A 24,259-nucleotide genomic window follows, 5' to 3' on the forward strand; every position below is an offset into this window, starting at 1 on the left:
ATTTTCCCGTTCCCTATATGTGATCCATTTTTTCAATACTCTGGTGCAATTTATATTAACATTAAAGGTGATGAGTTTGTGTTTTTGAGATCTCAAAGTCTGGTTCCACTTCAAGGTTTTTTATTAGGTCTTGAGTCTTTTCCACATATGACCAAGTCGAGTGTATGACCACCTACTGACGTTGATACCAAAACACTGTTTATTAAATTAAACATCTCAAATACTTCCTTGAGTTCTTTAGCCTTATTATCATTTTCATCATCTACCCAACAGTTGAAGTCTCCACCAATTAATGTATTTTTAATATCGTCCACCACACCCACAAGAATACTAAATTCTTCAATGAATTTAGTCATATTACTCGCTGGTGGTCTATATAATGATATTATATTCAATACCTTATTGTTTCTTGTCAGTTTTAAACAGATATATTCAAACGTTTCAAATACTATTTCATTCATGATAGAAACCCTAGAGAAAGTTTTCGACACAAAGACACCCACTCCTCCTCCAGTTTTGTCCTTTCTTGGTACGTGATAGAAATCATGAGTACACGGCGTCATCTCCTGAATCTTTGAGTTATCACTAATATTTCCCTGCAACCAAGTTTCCGTTAATAAGCATAAATCTAATTCCATTTCGTTAATAAGATTTCTAATCTTTAAGGTTTTATTCCCCACCGATTGAATATTTATCAGACCACACTTAACCAATGGGCTAGACTCCATGATCGGTTCTATTTTTCATCCTGGTAAGCTCCTCCTTGTATACTTTACAGTTATCGTCATATGTCTTATGATTCGTATCATTGTAATTCTTCATTGTGCAGTTATGACACTTTAACGTATTTACAGTACAATCCGTGGTTCGATGATCCTGGCTAAACTTGGCACATACCTGAGTCTTGCTACAATTTTCAGCAGTATGACCAAATTCTTGGCATTTATAACACTGAAATACATTGTAGGAATCATAGATTTTACAGCATCCTCCAAGCGTGGTATATACTCTATCATCTCTTTTACGGAAGACTTTCCTGATAGTTGGACTACACTTTATAATGACGTGTAATTTACCGCTTTGTCTTGATTTAAACTTCCTGATCAATTTAAAGTCTTCTTCATTTTCACATATATCATTCAACCATTCATTCTTCTCCATTATACTGGCAATTATATCATCTTCATTTTCATCAATATTGCAGACCTTGATCTTCGGTTAAAGTAGATCCTTTTTATCTACTTCTACCTTAATGTCATTCTTGACCTCTTCTAAGTAATTTTTAGCCTTTTCTAACCCAGTTTTATCCGCAAAATTAATTACCAAGTGGCCTTGTTTAGAGGTTTTGACCTGTTCGACATTCGTGGTTATCTTCTTCATGATAGTTTTCTTGATATCTGAAGCCTTCTTATTTTCCTCCGTAGATTTTATAACCAAAGTGTTTCTTGATTTCAACTTACTTGCATATGTAGTCTTGGTCACATTCTCTTTTTCGTATTCCATAAGTTTCTCTTTCAGCTCGACAATTTCTTGACGCATATCCATGTATTGAGCAGTTATCATATCCATAAAACCAGACATCTGTTGTTGTACATTTACCTTCATCTCTTCTATGATGATGCTTAGTCTCGTCATGTCATCAACACATGCAGACTCAACACATTTTGGACATTTATAAATGATGTTCCTGCTTTTTAAAAGAGTACTTGTACCATCCCTTAAGTTAGAGCAAGCTACTTCATCATGGTACCATCTTCGGCATTGATCGCATTGTATCCCATCATTGACATAGGACTCACAGTGCCCACACATGCCATGTTTGCCTCCGTCATCACATTCTTCATAAGCTGCTGCCATTATACTTTCCTCCCTTCCTAGGAGTACCGCGTCGATTTCAGTCACAAATTGATCGAGAGCATTATTCACGGGATTACGTCTTCCTTTTCGTTTTCTAAGGAAGGACATATTGAATCATTTTTCAATGAACTTTTCAAGTAGCCCCACCCCAACGCAAAAATGCTGGGTCAGGCCTTTCACTACAGACCTCACATACAAGGAAACCACTGATTTTTAGCACTATATTTCACTAATATCAACACTAGCAAACACCCACAAAGAGATTTTTCATAGTATAAACAACGAGACACACAAATGATTCCGTTCAAAGCCAGATTCGATACAGAGCACTGAAACACACGTCCACACCCGCGGACGAATTATATTAAAGAACACGATTTTGTGTTGATATTTATCCATATATATATATATATATATATATATATATATATATATATATATAAGCACCTCTTTGACGTAATATTTGGCCAATAATCTTATTTGACCGTGAATCATCACTCTTTCCGTTTTTTCTTTGTAATTATAGCGATATATTTAAAGATTTCAGCATTAAAATATCACTGGTATGAGTAGGCCTGTCTCGTTGAAAAATTTCTCTGACCAATGATACTTAATTTCGATAATCAAATTATCAAATGAGTCATAGTGTTTTACCACACATTTCATTGCTTTTGAGTATGGTGTAGCTAACATAAAATATTGACTAATTACAACTAAATATTAATTTTTTCACCCGTTTTGCATTAAGGGAAAAGTAATATTCTTTGAAAAAAAAATGTAATAAAGAATTCTTATCACGACAAAATACCTATATTTTCTTGTTCAAATTCGTCATTGTTAAATTTCATTCAATCATTGCAATTATACTCTAAATAGGTATAACACACGAATATAATTTAATAATTGGAAGTTGACAGAAGATTTTGTAAGCACTCAAAGAAAAATTGACAATGGAAGTCTATACATCACGAAGAAAATTAAACGATTGTCTAATATAGATGCAGTTTAAGAAAGAGGCTCATTTATGTGATATATTTTTCAGAATCCTGTGGTACAGAAACGCAGCTGCACCATTTATTATCGTAAAAGCCAGTAATCATGACGAGTCATGCTGCTAACCAGATAATTAGATAGCCATAAATTACGTTTTCTATATCTCAACTAAATTTTTTTGAAGAAAACTACTATCGTTTCCAGAGGCCGTGTAATAGTGTTTTTTTTTTTTTTTTAAATAACTCCTAAAATAACTGATGGATTTCCATGATATCAAAGCAGGGAGCGCTTCATACAATGGCCTTATTTTGGGAAATACTGTGCATTGCCAATTACGTTTCATTAACATTTTTACTTAAGAAAATGAGGCTAAAGCCAGTCTTAGCCACCCACACATTCGCAAAAGTGATGACGTCCCTCAGTGACGTTGTTATAACGTTTCTTCCCCTGTACCTCCCATCCCCCGAATTGTTAAATGCCTGTTTAACTCCATAGATAATTGTCATATGACCTACCCCAAGCAATACGAAATTCTTTGTCAGTAAAAGTTCAGCATACCTGGTAATGTGATTCGTGACTTTGGACTTTACCTAAACACAAGACCAACGTTTTATATCTTACCCACTCACTTACATTAAAGATCAAGAATGAGACTTATGACAGGAGACGAAAGAAGCCATGCTAACCCTACACTTCGCACTTCAAGCGGGTGTTGGTAAAGCAATAGAAATATAGTTTTCTTTAGGTTAAGCCGTAGGACTCATTCTTCCACACAACACAGCTTACTCGATACATCAATTGCCAGGAAGAAAATAACAGAGAGCATTGTTTGATATAATTTATCATATCAATTTTACCAGAGAGAGTAGCTTGAATTCCCTAGAAGGTAGACTTCTAAAAGATGTTTCATATAAGGGCATTGACATCGGCCTTTTGATAAATTTTGAAATTATATATATATATATATATATATATATATATATATATATATATATATATATATATATATATATATATATATATATATATATATATATATATAATGTGTGTTTGTGTGTGTGTTCATACATACATAAGATTTATTATATTTCAACCTATAGTTTTGTATATTTACTTACGTTATAAGTACCAGTACCTATTTTTATTAATTAAAAGGTATGTGACAAATATCATTGCGACTTTGTCACTGGAATTATACCAGACTTCAATTAATGAACCAGTCAACCTTACTTTGAGAAATCCATTGACATTGTCTACATGCCAAGCTGATATACTCGTATCAAAGTATTCATTACCTTTGTTTTTCCAAAATAATGTTATCACCAATTGTTGGAAACCATAGATTTATGATGGATAAAAAAAAAAAAAACAAGAAATGGACACTTATACATTTTACTCATCATCACTCTCAAGGAAAAAAATTGTTTTCTATTTCTGCTAATGTTTTTATTTTATTATTTTTTTTTTATTTTATTTTTAGTCGCAAATCTAAAATTTGTAGGAGTCCGAGTAGAATATCTCTCAGAGCGATTCTGCACCCCTGTTTTAAATCTCTTCTATTATGTTTGATAATTTGTGTTAAGCATCTAATCATTATCTACCACCATAAAACATTTTATTGCTCTTCCGGCTCATTTTATATGTGCAGTACAGAGTCTTTCCTAACAGCAGGGATTTACTCGGTAGCCTAATAACAATGGGAATGAAGGAAAGAAGGCAAGAAGGAAGGTCGGGGGGGGGGGGGGGAGTACTAGGATAGCCATAGGTGTAAACACCGAAGGAGGGTTGGGGGAACCTCTGCGTCACAGTTACGTGATTAAGTAACACTTCTTCGAAACACTCTGAAGGAAGGGAAGAAGTTCCTCTGTTTTCTAAGAGTAAACGGGTTAATTAAGCACATCTGTCAATTCATTGTACCACCAAAAATTAGGTCAATGTTTGAAACATTCATTGCTGTAGTTTCATGGAAATTCATAAGCTGGTTTGTTAGATATTTGGGAAAAACACTATTATAAGGCCTCTGGAAACGATAGTAGTAAAGCATAAATGTGTGGTATACTACAACAAAAGTTAACTATTTTTTTGTAATTTCTGCCTTTGCGATCCCATTAACAACTTTATCATCACGATACCAAAATTAAGCAGAAGTGCTAAAAAGATATATTAGTTAATCATAGAAAACGTTTTCTATATTTTAGCTAAACGTATTTAAAGAAAACGAGTAAAGCATAAATGTGAGGTATACTGCAATAAAAGTTAACTCCGTTATTGTAATTTCACCTTTGCTATCCCATAAACATCTTTATCATAATACTAAAAGGGAACCTTCAAGCAGACAATTCTATCATTTTGTGTAACCTAGTCCCTTTTGTGCGTTTATTGGCGTTTCAACAGCTCTATGAACACCTTTCACGGAGATCATCAGTGAATTTGATCTTCAAAATGTTAGATTTAGTACATAGCCACTGCATTATCTAGCTGTTCGATTGCTATTTTGTTCCACTTTTATGTAATCATGAATTTTCAACCAAATTTAAAATTCCATGAATTTTTCATTCGATGGATGATGACGTGTAAAACTTACTTACTTACTTTTTTTTTTTTTTTTGTAAATCACTTCTTTCTGATAGCTCTGTCTTTTCGGTGTAACCGAGTAGCGTAAAGTACAGTAAAGGGTCATAGAAAGTGTAAAGGAGCGTATAGGAGGTCAATAAAGAACCATATAAATCCTAATGGAGGTCAATATATGTAATTGTCTTATTAAGAAGTTTTCTAGGCATTGTCCATATAGCTAAATGTTGCTCATGTGAAAATAAAAAAAATAAATATCCCCGAAATAATGAACCATGGGGTGTGCGAGCGCAGCTCAACAACATGTATTACTTGCCAGAACGTAGGAGAAGTGCTGGGTCAACAAGGGATGCCTGTATGTTGAGATTTTGAGCTGTATTTTTTATCACAGTTATAATATGAACACAGCAAAAATCTTACCAAAGCAGGAGTCTGCTTTGGTATAAATCTATTTGTTTCTTCATGATCTGCATAAGCAAGATGAAATTATGTAAACAAATTGATCTAGAAGGATTAAACTCACAAAAGTGAGGTGCACACGAAGAAGCCTGCAGTTGTCCAGTGGAAAGAAAGTTAAAGAAAGTTGAACAGCAAGTTGGGAAATAGAACATTGAATTAATATAGAGTAGATGGTAAAAAAGTGATTGCAGTCAAGGTAAAAAGAAAGTCTAAGTTCCTTCAGTGGCACCATACTGTACTGTATGAGGTGCACTGAGCCCACTATTAGGGTTTGAATAATGGAAGTGGAAAACCCAGAGATCATTAATGTTCCACAAGAAGACTGTGAACTGATCAAGGTTACTGCCCCTCAAATATGTACATAAACTTTAGGCCTTAAATCATTCTAGTCTTCAACTGCCAGACAAGAAGCACTATCTTTTGCAAGGTATGCCCATTGAATCAACTTACATTTGGTACCTCAATTTTGAAGTGATAGACCATTTGGAAAATGTATCTTCAGTACATGCACAGCTTTTCTTGCATAAAGCCAACTTGACACCTTCAAGATTTTTTTGTCCCTGCAACTTGCACAATGTATCGTGGAAATATATGCCAATTATGTGGTACACAGAAGCAATGTACTGTCTATGCATTGTGTGGCCAAGAATTGGTTGCATTGGGGTGTCTTTAGATGCATTGGCACTATTGTACTTGATTACACACTGGTTAAGTATGGACACACATTGACACTCGCCATCAGCAATGTTGGCAGCAAGCTTGCACAATGCTCATGCTTAGTTCATGCAAGTGGCAAGGACATATGAACATTTATGCATGACAAATTTTTTAACATTTCCAAATTCTCTCTACTCACCACGTCAACCTTCACACACTCCTCTTGAAGACTTTAATTACCAACATGATGCATTATGGAAACGAAAATCATGAAAATGTCAAGGTATCATAAAGCTGGTTTCCTGGACCCTATGCTTTAAGGAGTACATCTTGGCATGCTTAATCTAGAAGACAGTGCCCTCTGCCTGTTCATTCAATGGAAGCACTTTTCAAAAGTGTCTTTTCTATTCCTGACCAGAAATTGTCTTTCAGTGTCCTTCTTATACTGGCCTTGACATGGTGCACGAGAATAACCAGAGCTGCCCATTAATCCATGCAGCCTTTTGCGAGTCATTTGATTACAGGCCTACTTCTGGCCCATTGGCTTATGTTGCTTTGATTAAAGCCATTACCGAAAGAGCTTATAGAAACTTGAACCTGTACCAGGAGGCTCCTGAATGAAGGGTTTTAGGTGAATTTGTTGCCAGACATGTAGTTAACCATTAGCTTTCCAGAATTCATGGTCAGTCCACCAAAGAGATGTTCTTTTTGTTCAATCATGAGACCTATATCATGTTGGAATTTTCTCCACCAAAATGGGAATTAAACTTCATGGCTTAGCCTATGAAGTTATCTATACAACCATAAAATTCATATTAAACAAAGAAATTCAAAAGTGGTGTGGCAGCACAGTGCCACACTAATGCACTCCACAACAACATTTAATAAGAAATTTAAAGAGGTTGGTATGTATTTTGTTGGCTCATTTGGATTAAACAAATCTGGCTGAAAATTATGAAAAGTCTCTTTAATAAGTCTCAAAGGACAAGCCATCACATCTAAAGGACAAGTCATCACATCCTAACTTGAATGTTGTGAATGAAGCAATAATCGCTTAGTAGCAGATCATTAGTTTTGAAACATGCATCTGGCTGAAATCCTGGTATCACCTAGAGAGCAATTGCCAACATACACAACAATTTCTACTCCCCTACATCATTCATATTATCTCGTGTCTTTAAGAAATGGTAACTATATGGGCCTACCAATATAATGTTAGCCTCTCAAGTAAAAGGCATTTAAAATTATTTGTGAATGTAAATGCTGTCCTTATCATAAATATTAGTGATCCTTTGGTTTAAGACCAATTTACATCAATATTAATCTCTCCCATGGCCTTACATTTGCATCAATTCATAGTATGATTTCAACCATCTAATGAACAAAAGATGTTCTTTTCATTTGGCTTTTATGGAAATGAAAAACTATTATTTGAAGTTACATATGAATAAATGTGAAACATTTAAATCTATTTTCCTTACTTAGTACATTATACAAGTCATGTTACAGTATACTTTTACTCATTTAGTATGTACACAATGGCCTGAAGCTAATGGTTAATCTTACAATTTCAGATTTTGATTGGTTAATATAAAGCATTTTTTCATTTCTCAAAAGGTTTTTAACAACAGTGGGCACTGTACCCACAAAAACTATATACAGTAAAGAAAAAGAAAAATAATGTTGAGATTGATTCTTTAATTTGTAAGTTTTAAAAAATCTGATAAAATTTTCCCAAATAACAATAACCTTCATATTTGAGCACCCTGAACAACTGGAGGCTTTATATAAAATAGTGTGAATTTGTTGCAAATATAATACAAACAATATTTACCTCCAATTTGCTCAAATTTTGTGCACTAATAAAATTATAGTATACAAATAACCTACAGTACTTTTTTTTTTTTACTTTTAAACATTATTTACTTTAGAGTGAATAGGATTCGTGAATTTCCAGGCACTGGGGGTCTTGTTGAATTTTCAATTGCATCTAGTTATATCAACATCATAGAGATAATAGGAGTGCGGCCTAACTTACAAATGTTTGGCTTCTTATACTGACTTAAAAAGTCTTACAATATTTAAAAGTGCAGTACTGTATTGTAAAGACCTATGAATGTCAGTCACTGTGAAATTACAAAATAAATCTAGTTGGCAGCTATAATAATATAATTCTGGATAATATGAATGCAGTTTTAACTTATAACTGTAAAGTATTTGATAACAACATCAAAAGTTGTGATCCAATTTAAGTTACTTTATTGACCCATGAATGTCAACACTAAATATACAAAAGAAAACTACTTGGCAATGTCTAAATAACAATAACGTCCAGCACTGTGATGAGCATTGAATTTGTGCAAAAAAAAAAAAAAATTAAGTACATTTCACAAAAATATTCAAAACTCATTCATTCTCACAATAACTTCCTTTGGTAGGAAGTTAATTCTCAGGAAACAAACTGTACTCCAGCAAATTGACAGTGATACGGGATGACGCACTACGAGAAGCTTTGCATGTTACGAAATATTTTCTGCTGTGTCTCTTAAGACTCTATTTCCTTTGTTTCATCTTTTGATATATTCTAGGCCTCTTTTGTTTGTAGTCGTGTAACTATTTTTCAGCTAGCTTACATCCTTAGCCCTTATATCAGTCTTTGCACTAATCCTAAGAGAGCAACAAGTCTTGAAATATTGAACTGTTAGTCTGACTGAACTATTTTACCATACTAACATGCTGGGATTATTATTACTACTATTATTTTTATTACTGCTATCATTATAATGTTATTAACCATATCAAAGACTTGCATCTCAATGAGAGTCCATAATTTTCTCTAAATTTGTTAAATCTCCTTATAATAATATTAATACTTATAGTAATAATATTAATAATTCATTAACATCACCATCATCATCATTATCATGCGCTAACTGGTCTGGCATAACAAATTCATTAAAAGGGAGATGAAAATTAGAGCTGATAAATATACATTCCGCATAAAGCTGTCAATAGAGATTGCCCATTTCCAGGGAACAGAAATGGAAATACAATAAGGAATGACAGTCATTATCATCGTTTTGTCAAAATGCAGAGTAAACTTGGGTATGGAATGATGAGAAAAAGTAAGAACAAAAAACAATAACAAATTAAATAACATGTCAACAATATTACAATAATAACTACATAACAAAAGAGCAACAATAATCAGCAGTAACTGTTTTTTCATGTTTGGAATACAGCTGATACGTCCTCATTTGATAATGAAGAAGGACATAACTTGTGATATACAGTAGATGCAATTTTAAATAAACACCCTGTAAAAGGCATTTCATTTTTAAGTACAATTAACTCAAAATATTCATTATATGTATGTATTAGCTCATATTGGGTGCATCAACAATGTATTACTTTTAAGTGTTCAGTTATTCAATGTTTATTTTTCCATAAAGAAATAATCTACTCAATATGTTTTACAATTATCTCCACAAAACTAATATACTGTATTATAAAAATCCTTGTTTTACGTGACCTGTAATACCTGCTTTACTGTGACTAGTACCATTAAGTGTGATGACAGTGTTACTATGAACATGCATAAGCATCAAACAATATGACTGGCCATCAAAATATTCCCAATGGGGAAGTGAAAGTTTTCAAATAACACATTCTATTTGAGTGATGAAACTTATACTTATGAAAAACGAAATTTGGATTATCTAATAAATCAATTCTGTAAAAATATTGAATGTTGTTATCCATTTGTTGACATAAGCAGTATAAAACATAGTCTTCATACCAATGCATTTACACTTCTAAAAACCTATGTGCATGTACAAGTACACTACACAATATACTTACTCCAGAAAGGTACAGTATCAAGAATTAAGGCATCGGGAAAGAACAGAGTCTTAAAAGAAATCAAAACTATCAAAATTTGTGATTCTGGAAGTGCATATCACACAGGTACACAATTAATAACTTAAACAAGGTGCAAGTACAACCATTGAGCAAAAGTGCTTTGAGGAATGACACCTGTGGGAAAAACAAGCAAACCCTAACAATAACATTGCACCTCTTTTTGTACTTCTGTAGAAAAATGAATGGAAAAAAAAGACTCTAATTTCACAGTATTCATGATTTCTACATCTTTTTGATATTATTATTTCCTTAGAGGGAAAGTTCCTGAGCTCCTTCTGCAGGGGCGCATACATAAAATGTTGGTGTGCCCTTGTAGTTCTGCTTTATGTAGCTGATGAAATCGCCAACATGATCTTGCTTTACCTGAAATTATTAAAACATTTTTAATACAGTATAATGATACATTACAGCATATTTTACATGAAAAAAATATCAGTACAGTATACAACACTACACATTTTCCATCATGGGCATAACTCGTATACTTAACAAGCACTTCACGCTCATCCTCAGAGAGTTCAAAAATGTGAGTTGTTAATTTGTTTAGCCTACTTAATAATACTAATGATGCATAGCAAAAATAACTACGTTTATTGAACCCAAAGTTTTTATTGTCAATTACATTATTTAATGCTGTTATTCACTTTCTCTTTATCTTATACAATATGAATAGAACTTCCAGCAAAGAAGTTTACTCCCTAAACAGTTTACTTTACTTTTGCAGGTACATCCCTGTGTCCTATAAAAGATAAAATCTTGAAACAAAATTAGAAATTTGACTTGCAAGAACGCAGAACTTACGTGGAGTTTTAAGAACTAATTCAAGAGCAAATTGAGATATTGTACTGTATTGGTAAGTAATTACTGTTGCAATATTGCATAGCCTTTAAGATTATTAAGCTCAAAACTAAACCAGTTTAAAAAAAAAAATGAACTGTACTGTATCATACATACATATACCAAGGCACTTCCCCCAATTTTGGGGGGTAGCTGACATCAACAAATGAAACAAAACAAAAACAAAACAAAAAAAAGGGGACCTCTACTCTCTACGTTCCTCCAGCCTAACAAGGGACTCAACCGAGTCCAGCTGGTACTGCTAGGGTGCCACAGCCCACCCTCCCACATTATCATATTTAGAATAATTTCTTCATAATGAAGATAAAAGTAGGTTACACTTTCTTGCTCACCTATAAGTGCCAATTATGTAAGAAGCCCTATCTCTGATTTAGATGAATGAATTACAGATAATAATATTGAATATTTTTCAATTTTTCACGTATCTTTGGATTCAAATAAGCAATCTTATTAAAACTAGAATCTGTAAATTACCAACAAATGTTAGTCTACTATAATTGGCGCTGAAAAGTTTTTCATTTCAACAGTTGCCTTTTTACAATGTCTTTCTATTATCCCAGCAATATGCAATGAATTAAGCACAAATCACCCTAAACGTCCATTTCAAAACATCATGGCTTTAGTACAGCAGAGAGAATGAAACAAATATTTTCTTATGAATTCATTCTCATGAAATTTTATAGAAAATGTTGGCTTAAAATGTATCATACCAGTGTCACTGTACATCCACCAAACCCGCCTCCAGTCATTCTTGATCCATACACACCAGGAACTGCCAAGGCAAGCTCTACTAGTTGATCAAGTTCAGGGCAAGATACTTCATAATCATTCCTGAAGTTCAGAGAAAGAACAGACATTAAAATAAAAAACCTAGATGCACTGCACAGCAAAGGAATGAACATTCCAATATATTCAAATCAGAAGTCTAAATAGCATAAGCAATAAATCATAAATTAAACTTATTTTACTATTGTGGATTTGAATATTTCTTTATTGCTGCTTTTCAAAAGGAAATGTCAACATAAATCTGAATTGGTCCACCTGAAGTCCACCTCTTCAGGTGGAGATAAGACCCAGAAGCCATGACAGCAGTTGGCAGTTGCATTATATCTAACAACGAGAAAGGCACTACAAGTACCGGTACTTCAGGAAACTCAGGTCATTGCCTAATATTTAATGAACCATCTACTAGAGGCACTATTGTTTGTTTCAAATACATTTTCATTATTCAAAAGAAATTACAATACAAGTAGGATCCTCCCACAGTTGAAATCTCACATCAACCACTCCAATACAGTCCTTTCCACATATGTCTTAAGACTCAGTTAAGGATTCTGTACTAATTTAATTACAAGCAGGTGTTTAGAAATAAAAGAATTGCATAAATGTATGGTAGCCAATGAATTCCTTTGAAGAAAATATTATACACTACTTTGAGGATAAAATTCTAGTCTGCATAGCTAACAGCTATACAGATTTGTTAGAAAAGAATATACAAGAAGGAGGTATGCCATATCATCATACCATGACAAAAGTGCACTTCATGTTCAAGGGATACACAGACAAGTTATGCCTCCTACTTGATCCATCAGATCATAAGCCAAAATAGAATATTTTCATTCGTCATTTCACATTATCAAAGTTCCAAACTTCTCAAAACACTAACCTCTACCTTTTAATCCAAAAGAAAAACCTTCAGTTTGTATTCTTGTCCGTAATTTTCATTTTCTGAATATCTAAAAAAATTGATGACATACTACCTAAGTCTGTAATGGATGAAAGGTATTTTACTGTACTTTGTTCATTTTGCATTATATTAATACTGTACTGTATTGGTCAAAATTCTTAGCGAAGGTCAGAGGGAAAATTTAAACTATCCAGAAATTTACTTCAGTTTTAGTGCAGTGAGTAATCTTCCTCAAATAGTCATGTTGGCATTCTTTCCTTCTTTCTATAAATCTAGTTTTTTTAGATGGTAAACGGGAAAATTAATTGTTTTTCCTGTTCTTGCCCAATATTCTACTCATTCCAAGGCCTCATCGTGATCTGTTGTTAATACACCAGATGACCAGATACAGACACCCCCCCATCTTATATAATTCAAATCCACATATAGTATAGATCTTTAATATTCATAGGATGTAATCCAACCAGGAAACTGTCTCTTTATCATCCGAGTCTACCTAAAAGGTCTATTTCCTTCCAAAGAATCCTTTTTGGAGAAAGGGACTACTGTATTCAGTAGCATATGTTAAGACCTATGGTGGTAAATAAACATAGCACCAGAGGCTCATTTTACAAATAAGACTCTCCTTTCCTCTCTTTGAAGATTCTGAGGAGGATTTGGGACTCACACAAGCAAGCAAACAAAAAGTAGCCGTGCCATAGAAAAAGGGAAAGATATCATTCTCTACCAATTGACGTAGCTGTACTCTTCTAAACTGTACTCGAAAATATATTTCAAACATGCAAAGAGGTCAGAACTTGAAGTGAAAAAATTAATTGCTCCAAAAATCTGTATTTTCCGGAGCTTGCCACTTGAAGTGTAACACCCAGATATATTGGACCAGCATTGTGCATAACTTAAAAATAATTGAAAGATTAATACGTATACAATACTTGGTGTTTGCATAGCTGCTCTAACTATCTGAAAGCTTTGAATTAATATTTTGAAGCAGTTATCTTGCTCAAAGAAATAGTTTGGGATTTTGAATACCATTTAAATTACGTACCTTAAAGACTTGTGTGATTCTGTCATCATTTTTCCAAAAGTATTGTAATCTCCCTTCTTTAAAATAGACACAGCTTCCTCGGTACGCTTAATTTCGGATATGGCATGTCGAGCCCTATAGTACAGCTCTTTTTCTTCCATCATGGATGACTTGTGTTCTGCAATAAAACCAGGAATTAATGGTTTTCTGAATCTAATTATTGAATGTATGGTTTTTAGTCTAATTCTCTATGATTAAAGAGTGAACAAATCAAAATACAGTATACAGGACACAGTGCTGAATGATAATTAAAGTACAGCAGACAAATCGGGCAAGGCATTCTAATTTCAGAAAGTGTAAATAAAAAAATAATTTACTTCCTAACTATAACATCTTTTCAACTGTTGTTATAACCCTAGTTCTCATAAATAAAATTTTAGAATAATCAAAAGTGATATGAGCTAGTCCACAAGGACAAATTGATTCTCAAACTGAACAAAGCTCCTTACTCTCTAAATCAGCAAGGGTTGCATCTCGCAAGCTGCTCTGTCCCAGAATTTTTGCAGCCTCTTGGCATTGCCTTCGTCGAGTAGGATACTCTGAACCAGTGAGTGTGTGACGCACGTTCGAGTTGGTAATAACGAACGTGACTGTTGGGTCAGACAAAGGCACCAATACTGACTCCAATGACCTATTGATAGAATTAAACTCTGGTAGTGTTGCAAGATAATACTACATTTAAGCTCAGCATAAGAATTTTGGATAACAGATTACTGTACATTGGTTGATTTTAACTTTAATATATAAAATAACTGATTCACTATATCCATTCCATCCAAAAAATAAGCCACTATAAATCTAGTATACAGTACAGTAATATAGTATTATCATTTGTAATATCTAGGTCTTATTAAATTCATTATACTGTACAGTATATAAACTTTACTGTATTGCCTAATACTTATCAAGAATAACTGTACCATGAGTCATAATAACTGTGTTTGTATCAAAACATTTATATTATGATAATCATTCCAAAACAATATTGTACTGTAATACAATAGAACAAATGCAGCACCTACGTACCTACAGTCAATGAGAAGTGCGTGTCCTTTTTTACCCATGGTAGAGATGAATTGATCCATTATACCGCAAGGCATATTGGCAAATTCATGCTCGGCCTTTTGACAAGACAGTGCTTTGGCCTGTAAGCTAAACATAAAAAAGGTTAGAATATCCATGTAAGCATTATTATAACAGAAATTTATGCAAGATTTATTATAACAAAAAGTGTTTAATTTTATAACAAAATGTACAACATATTTCATTCATTTTGCCATATGCTTATTTTTACATATTCTACGACAAAAATATAATAATAAGTATGATCACACCACTAAATAACCAAATGTGGAAAATGAAAACTACTTCAGGATGACTATAAAACATAATCTTGGAGAGAAAAAAAACTGCTTAACTAATGCAAAACATGTTTTAGTTGAAAATTAATTTAATAATTCCACAAATTAAATTTTGGCTCTGTACACATCCCATATCATGATGAAAGCTTTGTTCCTCGTAATAATATTTGACAAGGAGACTGTGGTATAAAATCTTATAAACTGTGGTCATTTTCAGGTTCAAATATCTTTATTAACTTAACCGCAAGCTGTAACTGCAGTACCACTTTGTCGATGCAGAATAGAATTATACAATCTTTTACTTGGAATCAACAAGTACAGTACAACAATGTATGTTGAATTACAGAGTGGAAGCATGATGTGTGATGATAACGATAAAGCCTTCGTTTTGGTAGCATTTTGTTTCATAGCAGACATTCTCACCACTTGATATGCTACAGAGCTAAATTATGGTTGGCAACTACGTATTCTTACTCTAAGAAAAAGTTGGCAAAACATTCTAAGTTAAGAAACATAAAGGTTTATGCTCTCTGAAATGACAAAAGCATTTATTTAACATCTGATGAAGATCTGATATATCAACCTCAATGCTTAAAGTTAGCATTACCACCCAGAAGGTACTGTAGTTATGTTTTTCAAAAAATGAATAGATGGTTTAGTATCCTGAATACTACTGAAAAGTATTTCAAACCTAGATGCCTTTGTGCCCATCAAACCTTCGAGGAAGGTGTATGTTGCTACTTCAAGGGAAGCACTGCTGGACAAACCTCCACCTAAAGGTACTGAGGTGGTGATTACAGCATCAAAACCACTTAAAGGACCTAAAAAAAATACAAAAAATCAATTACATGTGACAGTTACAATAAAATAAGGAGCAAACCATTTTTGCTTTTTTTTTAATTTAAGACAAAAATTAATCGGTCTGGTGACCCTTGTATTACATACGAGCTTAAAAGGAGAATGTAAACATGTAGAGATAGAGCATACCATGAAAATTAGCCACAACTCCTTTCACGTAATTAGCCCAGTTTGGTTTGTGAGGTTTAAGTGGATGAGATGGAGATGGTACTTGAAATTCAACATGATGAGGTTGGTCTACATTTTCAGCAAGCGTAAGAACTCTACACACATCTGTATCATTACGCTTTCCAACTACGACAGTAACTAAAGGAAGAGCCTGTTGGAATAAATATGGAACTACAATGAATGCTATCATAACATTATGCAAAAAAAACTCAATTCCAAAGACTTAAAGTCCAACTATTTAGGAAGTAAAATTTCACTAAATTAGCAAAACCTAAATCTATGTATATACTGCGACTATATAATCTATTACAAAAGACATTGGTCTAACTTTTATCAACCCCATAAAAATAATGCATCATTTTATCAATTACCAATGATGACTAAGAGGGTGCATAGCATATTTCTGAATCCTTCAACTTTCTTATAAACTGCAAGACTTATATTTTCTTGCAATAAAATCTATTACAAAAAAACAATGATCTAACGTGTATCAGCCCTATAAAAATGATGCATTATCTTATCAATCATCAATAATGAGCAAGAGGATAAATAGCATAGATTGGTAGCGTCGCGGGCTTCTGTTTCAGAGGTCCCGAGTTCGGTCCCCGCCAAGGACGCGAATACCGTGAGACCTTCTACCGGGGGTACTCCCCAGGGTGGTGCCTGGGGGGGAGGTTAGAGGGGACTAGTGATAGTCCCTGCTGGCTTATGGTCGCCCGAGGAGAATGATGTAGATCGTCTCAGTGGAGACCTAAAACCCGCAACTTTAACTTTAACTTTAACAAAGATATTTCTGAATGCTTTAATTTTCCTTTCCATAAATGATTTTCCTAATCTAAATATAGCAACATGAAATCATTTAGAGAAATCACAAATTAGAGCAAATGAAGTCCCACTTAAACACCAAAAGTGCAGTAGTCTGCAATAACTTATAATTAATAGTTAGAACACTTACCATCGGGAAGACAAATCCATCATTGTAATCTGTGTGTTCGCCAATTATATTAACCCTCCCTGGAGCTGCAACTGCTACACTAGGGTTCCCATCAAAGTTCTCAGTAAATGCAGCCTGTGCAGCCGAGACCAGGGATGGAATATCTGGAATCTTAGAAGCCATTTTCACAAAGCTGTAAAATAAAATTGAAATTACTTTTCACAGCAGAAAATGTACATAATAATCCTTGAGGCATTCGTGCCCATAAATAATTTCAGTGCGAGTGCCTTTGAATAAGTCTAGTAAAGTATGGCAGTAAGTACAACCGGGCAGAAAACCTCATTATTGCACAATGATATTTAATTCATAAGATTGCTTAGCAGCCATAATGTGCATGATAGCATTAACCTTATATATAGTGTTAGGTTAAAAAGTATAGGAAATGTCTTGAGGAACTGGCCGCTCATATACAAAGTATATGAGCGGCCAGTTCCTCAAGCGTTCATTAATAATGGACATCAACTAACCTAAACCTTCACCATCTAACCTATCCTACAAGCTGTGTCCTTACCTACTTACCTACCAGAGGGGGGAGGGGGGGGGCGCCTAAAGGAACCCCCCCCCCCCCCGCTTACACTGATGTATTGTAAGTTAGACATAATAATACATACAGGTGGCCGTTATCATACATACACCCGTCTTGATTTTACTTCTATTGTAAATTTTAACATATATACGATATAGAAACAAGATTTTAAACTTAGTATAAGCGTATTTGAAAAAAAAATAAATTTTCTTACCATTAAACTTCCAGTCTTAAAGTGGCTTAGGGGTATCCAAGTCTAGGGTCCAAATTAATTATAGCACCAGTAACCTGAACCTTTGTGTAACTGTATAAGAAAAGATATAAGATAATCTAAATTGTAAGATAGTATGATTAAATTTGAAGGTCACTCATTGATAATCAATCAATTATCCCATGTTTATCAGTGGGATGTTCTCCCTATTGTTTGCATGCAAGGTTCGTTCAGCTGCAACATCATAAGATAACAATATAATACAATATTCATAAGGATTATTAAACTTCAATGAGTAATTTATACAAATACAAACTTTTGAAATAATGAAATGCCACTTAATTTACCGATTATCCCTGTCATAAAGTTGTAAAATAAGGCGAACTTTTTTTAGTGATAATATAGTTGAACGTAGCCAGGTAACATAACCAACAATATAATACGGTATTTATAAGGATTATTAAACTTCATTGATTAATTTATACAAATACAAACTACTCTAAGTACCTAAGTAATGAAATGCCACCTAATCTTCTGATTATTCCTGTCACTAAGTTTTAAAATAAGGCGAACTTTTTTATTTTTGTAATAATAGCAGTTGAACGTGACCAAGTAACATAAACAGTCGTCCGATTCTTGTCATTTTGTATTTCATTTTGTGACTTTGTATTTTGTAGTAAGTTTTTGCTTATTTTCTTTGGATGTAATTAATATATTTATAATTTGATAAATATGATGAGGGAGAATGTTGTTATTTGAATTAATTTATTTGAAATTATCTGAATACCTTATAAAATGACAGCGCCGTCATAAACTCGGACAAGTTCATATTCCATAGATAATATTGTATTAGATTTAATTTGAAACAGCATGCACCCTTGTTTTAGCCACCATTGAACTACATTAAATAAATGAATATCTCGACGGTATTAGAGATATACCCGAATTAAGTCACTTGTACCTATTAGCTTGAATTGACCTTACAAAGTTTATAATAAACATATAACTAGAAGAATACACTGTACTGGAAAAAAAATCGGAATGTAAATTACTTAACAAAAACTACGATTTTTTTTTCATTCCATTAACTGTATCTCTCTATGTTTGGTATCATCATTATTATCATTATAATTATCATTATCATTATCATTATCATTATCATTATCATTATCATTATCATTATTATTGTTGTTGTTGTTGTTGAACTCCCTTATCCCTTAAATAGTGTTGCTTCTAAGACCATTTCTTCAAAATAGTTAAATAAATGAATAAATGCATATATATATACTGTATATATATATATATATATATATATATATATATATATATATATATATATATATATATATATATATATATATATATATATATATATATATATATATATCTGTGTGTGTATGTATGTGTGGGCTATGTATGGATCCATGTATATTTTTTCTACTATCATTCAAAGACTTACCATACTCATGTTGCATATGGGTATTTTTAGACTTGTTTTCACGTTCTTTTAAATTCTTATTAACTTAAATTATGAAAAGTTATTTCTTTACCTTAACTACTATTAGAAATAATATAACCAGTGCTACTGTTTTTTGTGTCCTTTTTCGCTAGTTCTTGAGGTTATTTATAATTTAGAATAAGTTATATGGGTATTTTTTATAATTTATCTTATATAGGTTAAGTTGTCTCATTATCTGTGTAAAATCTAATGGTGTATTTAATATTTTATAATGTATAGCCATCTATTTACTACACAGATCTTTGGAAGTAACTTTTAGCAAGTAGAAAATTGTAGTAAGGTGTCGTAATAATTTACTAATAGATTTAAGAAAAATACGAAAAATATTATAGAATAACGTTTAGAAAATAAACATAGATATCAAGAACTTCACAATATTGATATATTTTCAATATTTACAAAATATTCCCCTTTATAAATGAAATATTTTTATGGATTATTGTCTCTTAATAATTTACTCATAGAATTCAGAAAACTACGAAAAATAATATAGATTAACGTTTGAAAAATAAACATAGATATAAATAAATCCACATTATTAATATATTTTCAATATTTACAAAATACTTCCCTTTATAAATGAAATATTCTTATGGATTTTTGAGAAACACTATTCAATTACTAGCCGATGCCAAAATAATCTGCTGAGTGCTGCTGTTGTGTGTGTGCCATTCGTACGATAATTATCATACATGTACGATTATTTTAGGTCCAGTACGATGTACGATACATACCTTAGGTATATACATATGTGTGGTGTGTGTGTTTAATTAAACAATTATACTAAAATACCTTGAAATAAGACATTTATGTTACTCCTTAATAATTATGTTGAAAGTGTGTACGATAATCTTGGGTAAAAACGATAATTTTAAGGTTCATGTACGATAATTCAGTCGAAATAATCTGGCAACCCTGTGCTGTTGTGTGTGTGTCTTACACCTGCTCAGTATATTCCACATTTATTTATTTCTTCTAGAACTATCCCCTAAACCATGGCTTCTGTGAAGGGTGCAGGTCCGCAAGTTATCGACATTTCAAATTTAAACCTAGAACAGCTGACAAGCTTGAAAAATCAACTAGACCAGGTAAATATGAACATCGGCTAACTCCTGATGCAGTAGTCTTCGTCATGATGTCCATGTGACGAATTTTGGGCGTAGCCCGTGTTAGCATAGGTCTCTAGATCTGTTTTTGACATTTTGATTGAAAATTTTAAGCATAATTATGCGGGAAATATATGAATAGCCTAATATATAGACCGAGAATGGGTAGACTAGCTTTAGTTAACCTACCCTACCTTAACCTTTGGTTTTGCTAGGAATGGTTTCGTTTCTGGCTATTTGGATGATTAAAATATGCTAAGTTTATGTGTAAGTATGATAACCGGGGTGTATGTATAATAGGGGCTACCTGTATGTATGATTAGAATACGCCAGTGTAATGGGGGTCGCAAGGGGGCGTGAACCCCCATAGTTAGGCAAGTAGGTAAGGCCATGGCTTGTTGGTTAGATTAGGGGGGAAAGTTTAGGTTAGTTGATGTCCATTTTTAATCCGCACGGAAGGAACTGTCCGCTGATATACAAAGGCTCCTGATAACCTAAGCCAAAATGTAAATAGGTGGGCTACACGGTATAATTTCGGTTTGGGGTGTATGTATAATAGCGGCCATCTGTATGTAGGATGATGGCTGACTGAGAATACAGCAGTATAAGGGGGATCACAGGGGGTTGCTAACCCCCGTTAGGCAAGTAAGGACTTGGCATGTAGGTTAGGTTAGGGGGTAGGAAGTTTAGGTTCGCTGGTGTCCATTCTTATACACATGGGAGGAACTGGCCGCTAATGTACAAAGGCTCCTTCGGTTTTAGGGATCCTGTGTGGTCAGAGGGACGGAGGTGGTCAGTAATTAAAATTAGTAAATATTTACCATAGCACCATTTTTCAATATTAAACTTACCCGATAATCATGTAGCTGTCAACTCTGTTGCCCGACAGAATTCTATGGAGGGATACGCCAGCTATCACAATACTAGAAGGGGGTGTACTTACCAGCGCCACCTGTGGCCAGGTACTCAATCATTTGTTGTTGACACCTCCTCAATTATTCCTCTGTCGTGCTTCCGGCTAGACGTTCTGGGATACGCTCATGGTCTTCGAGTTTATTCATGGATATTTGGTGAAGTATTCTCTTAGATTAACGGCTGTCGCATACTGGAATCCTTTTTATATTAGCTAGATAGCTTTTATATAATACTGATTAACGGTTAATGAATTTTGCTTGTTTTTGGATCACCCTTTGACTTACTCTTTGAAACAAGATGTCTGACGTTTCGCAAGCTCCCTCCCATAGACGATGTAGGTCTTGCAATAGGCGTATTCCGAAGGCCTCGGTAGATCCTCACACCGCTTGTTCTGACTGTAGGGACAGGCCCTGTCTATTAGAAAATCGGTGTGAGGAGTGCGCCGGACTTTCGGAATTGGATTTTGTACGTCTTTTAAAATATTCATCTAAGTTAGAGAGAACTAGAGTTAGGAGAAGTTCTTCTCACTCTTCTATGTTTTCCTCACCTCATGATCCCCTACCTTTTCCTACCCCTGTAGTGGCTACCCCCGAACCTACTGTGTGCCCTCCGCCTGATATGTCAACTGTTTTGCGTGCTATTCAGGCTTTAGGAGATAAAGTAGAATCAGTGGTAAGTGACCATAAGTCTCTGATGGCCGAGGTTAAAGAACTGAAGGTCAAGAGTGCAGTGGGTGGAAATAGTGCCAGTGCTGTGACGAGTGCTAGTGTCTGTGCAGTGCCAAGTGCTAGTGGTGCCAGTGTGGTGCGTGAGGATTTTTCTGTGCGAGCCAGTCGTCCTCCCAGTCCGGGACCTCTTGCAAGCTCCCATGCCCAGGGGAGAAGCAATGTCGAAGGGCTTAAGGGTTCGACAGGCCTTGTTAGGCGCACAGAATTATCCTCGGTGGTTGCGGGCGTGTCTTCCTTAGACCGTCACTCCCACCTGCAGACGATTGAGCCCGTCTTCTCGTCCGCTGATCTTCATGCAGGGAAGAAACGTTGGTCTCAGGTCTCGAGACCGCTTAAACGTAGAGTTCAGCCAGCGAGTGCTCAGCCAGGTTGTAGTCATTGGCTCAGCTCCGACTCGCCTCTGTCATCGGTCGACTGTACTCCGCCCAAGAGGAGTAAGGTTCTGCCTATTCAGACCCCGACTGTGACTTTACCTCAGTCTGTTATCGTTTCTGCCGACCCCAAGTGGACCCTGCTTCAGTCCATGCAAGCTCAGCTTTCGGACTTGATGCGTGAGTGTCGGGCTGAGAGTGTTGCACCTCCTCCTCCGCCTACACTCCCTCCACCTGTTCTCGCTCCGCCTGTGCTCGCCCAGCCTGCACCTGCTCCGCCTGTGCTCGCCCAGCCTGCACCTGCTCCGCCTGGTCGCAGCACCATCTGCCAGGCGTACGATGTTGAGCCACTTTCGGAGTTTGCTGTTCACAGTGTTGTTCAGCCTCAGCCTTCTTTAAGGCAACCCTTGCTTTGGGATCAGGAGAGTTACACTCTTCCTCCTCCTCCCCTTGCTGCTCCACCAGTGGTGCAACTCTCGGTTGGGGTACAACAACCTCTCCCCTCCGTGAGTCTGTCTGCTCAACCAGCGCTGCACCGAGCTCAACCCTCATCTAGGCAAGCTCCTCTACACCATGGACTTGCGCCTCAGGAGCCTCAGCTTGCGAGAACTTTACCTTGTTCTGCGCAGCCTCAACCTTCTCATGCTCCAATCATCTCTCAGGAACAGGAACGGACTACTCCGCCTCCGTCCTCCGCTCAGCTTGTGCAAGCCTTGGGTGCAACTCTTGCTAGGAGTCAACCTCCTTCACCCATGCACCTGCCTTCTGCTCCGTCTGTTGTTCAGCCTATGCAGTCTGAACCTCAGGTTTTCCCTCAAGTTGAGGAAACCTCTGTTATTGTTCCTACCCGTTCTGACTCTGCGGTTCAGCATTCTGGTCCTTTTGCTTCGCTACCTTCTGCTGATGAAGTGTCGGATGATGAGGAGGCACACCTTGATCCCTCATCAGATGTGGAGGAGTCTAAGCTTTCTCCATTGTCTGTTGATTTTAGAAAGGTCTTGGCTCTACTCAGGGAGCTTTACCCTGACCACTTCGTCTCTGCTGTTCCCCGCTCTCCTCCATCTGAGTTTTCGCTAGGCGTACAACAAGCTAAGTCGAGCTATACTAAGCTTGTCCTAGCTAGATCCTCCAAGAGGGCCTTAAGGACCTTAGGGGAGTGGCTTCAGTCTAAACAACACCTGGGCAAGACTTCCTTCATGTTCCCTCCAACGAAGCTCGCTTCGAAAGGTTGCGTTTGGTATGCCACAGGGGAAGCACCAGGCTTGGGAGTACCTGCCTCTGCCCAGGCTGACTTCTCAAGTCTGGTGGACTCGCCTAGGAGGACTGCGATGAGACGCTCGAAGGTTTGTTGGACCTTCTCAGACCTGGATCATCTTCTGAAAGGGTTGTTCAGAGCTTTCGAAATGTTCAACTTT

General features: G+C 35.2%; 2 protein-coding genes across 3 annotated transcripts in view; one reads left to right on the forward strand and one right to left on the reverse strand.

Moving 5' to 3' along the window:
* Positions 1 to 10,697: 10,697 nt before the first annotated feature.
* LOC137653722 (galactokinase-like) lies at positions 10,698 to 18,425 on the reverse strand. Its single transcript, XM_068387327.1, has 9 exons — positions 18,209 to 18,425; positions 17,430 to 17,601; positions 16,436 to 16,625; positions 16,140 to 16,269; positions 15,114 to 15,239; positions 14,537 to 14,718; positions 14,049 to 14,205; positions 12,027 to 12,147; positions 10,698 to 10,821 (listed from the first exon to the last, which is right to left on the reverse strand). Exons 2-9 carry the CDS (start codon positions 17,589 to 17,591, stop codon positions 10,708 to 10,710), a joined length of 1,182 nt encoding a protein of 393 aa, XP_068243428.1. The 5' UTR covers positions 17,592 to 17,601; positions 18,209 to 18,425; the 3' UTR covers positions 10,698 to 10,707.
* Pfdn5 (prefoldin 5) overlaps positions 11,183 to 24,259 on the forward strand; it is a 33,079-nt gene continuing 20,002 nt past the window's right edge. The window contains exons 1-2 of one of the 2 annotated variants that reach the window (XM_068387329.1): positions 11,183 to 11,311; positions 20,704 to 20,812. In XM_068387329.1, coding sequence (XP_068243430.1) covers positions 20,720 to 20,812 — 93 coding nt within the window. In that variant the 5' untranslated portion in view covers positions 11,183 to 11,311; positions 20,704 to 20,719. Of the gene's footprint in view, positions 11,312 to 20,629; positions 20,813 to 24,259 lie in introns of those variants that run through there. The other variant, XM_068387328.1, reaches the window with a different exon arrangement.

Source organism: Palaemon carinicauda, chromosome 14 (genome assembly GCF_036898095.1).
Source record: "Palaemon carinicauda isolate YSFRI2023 chromosome 14, ASM3689809v2, whole genome shotgun sequence".
Taxonomy (NCBI): domain Eukaryota; kingdom Metazoa; phylum Arthropoda; class Malacostraca; order Decapoda; family Palaemonidae; genus Palaemon; species Palaemon carinicauda.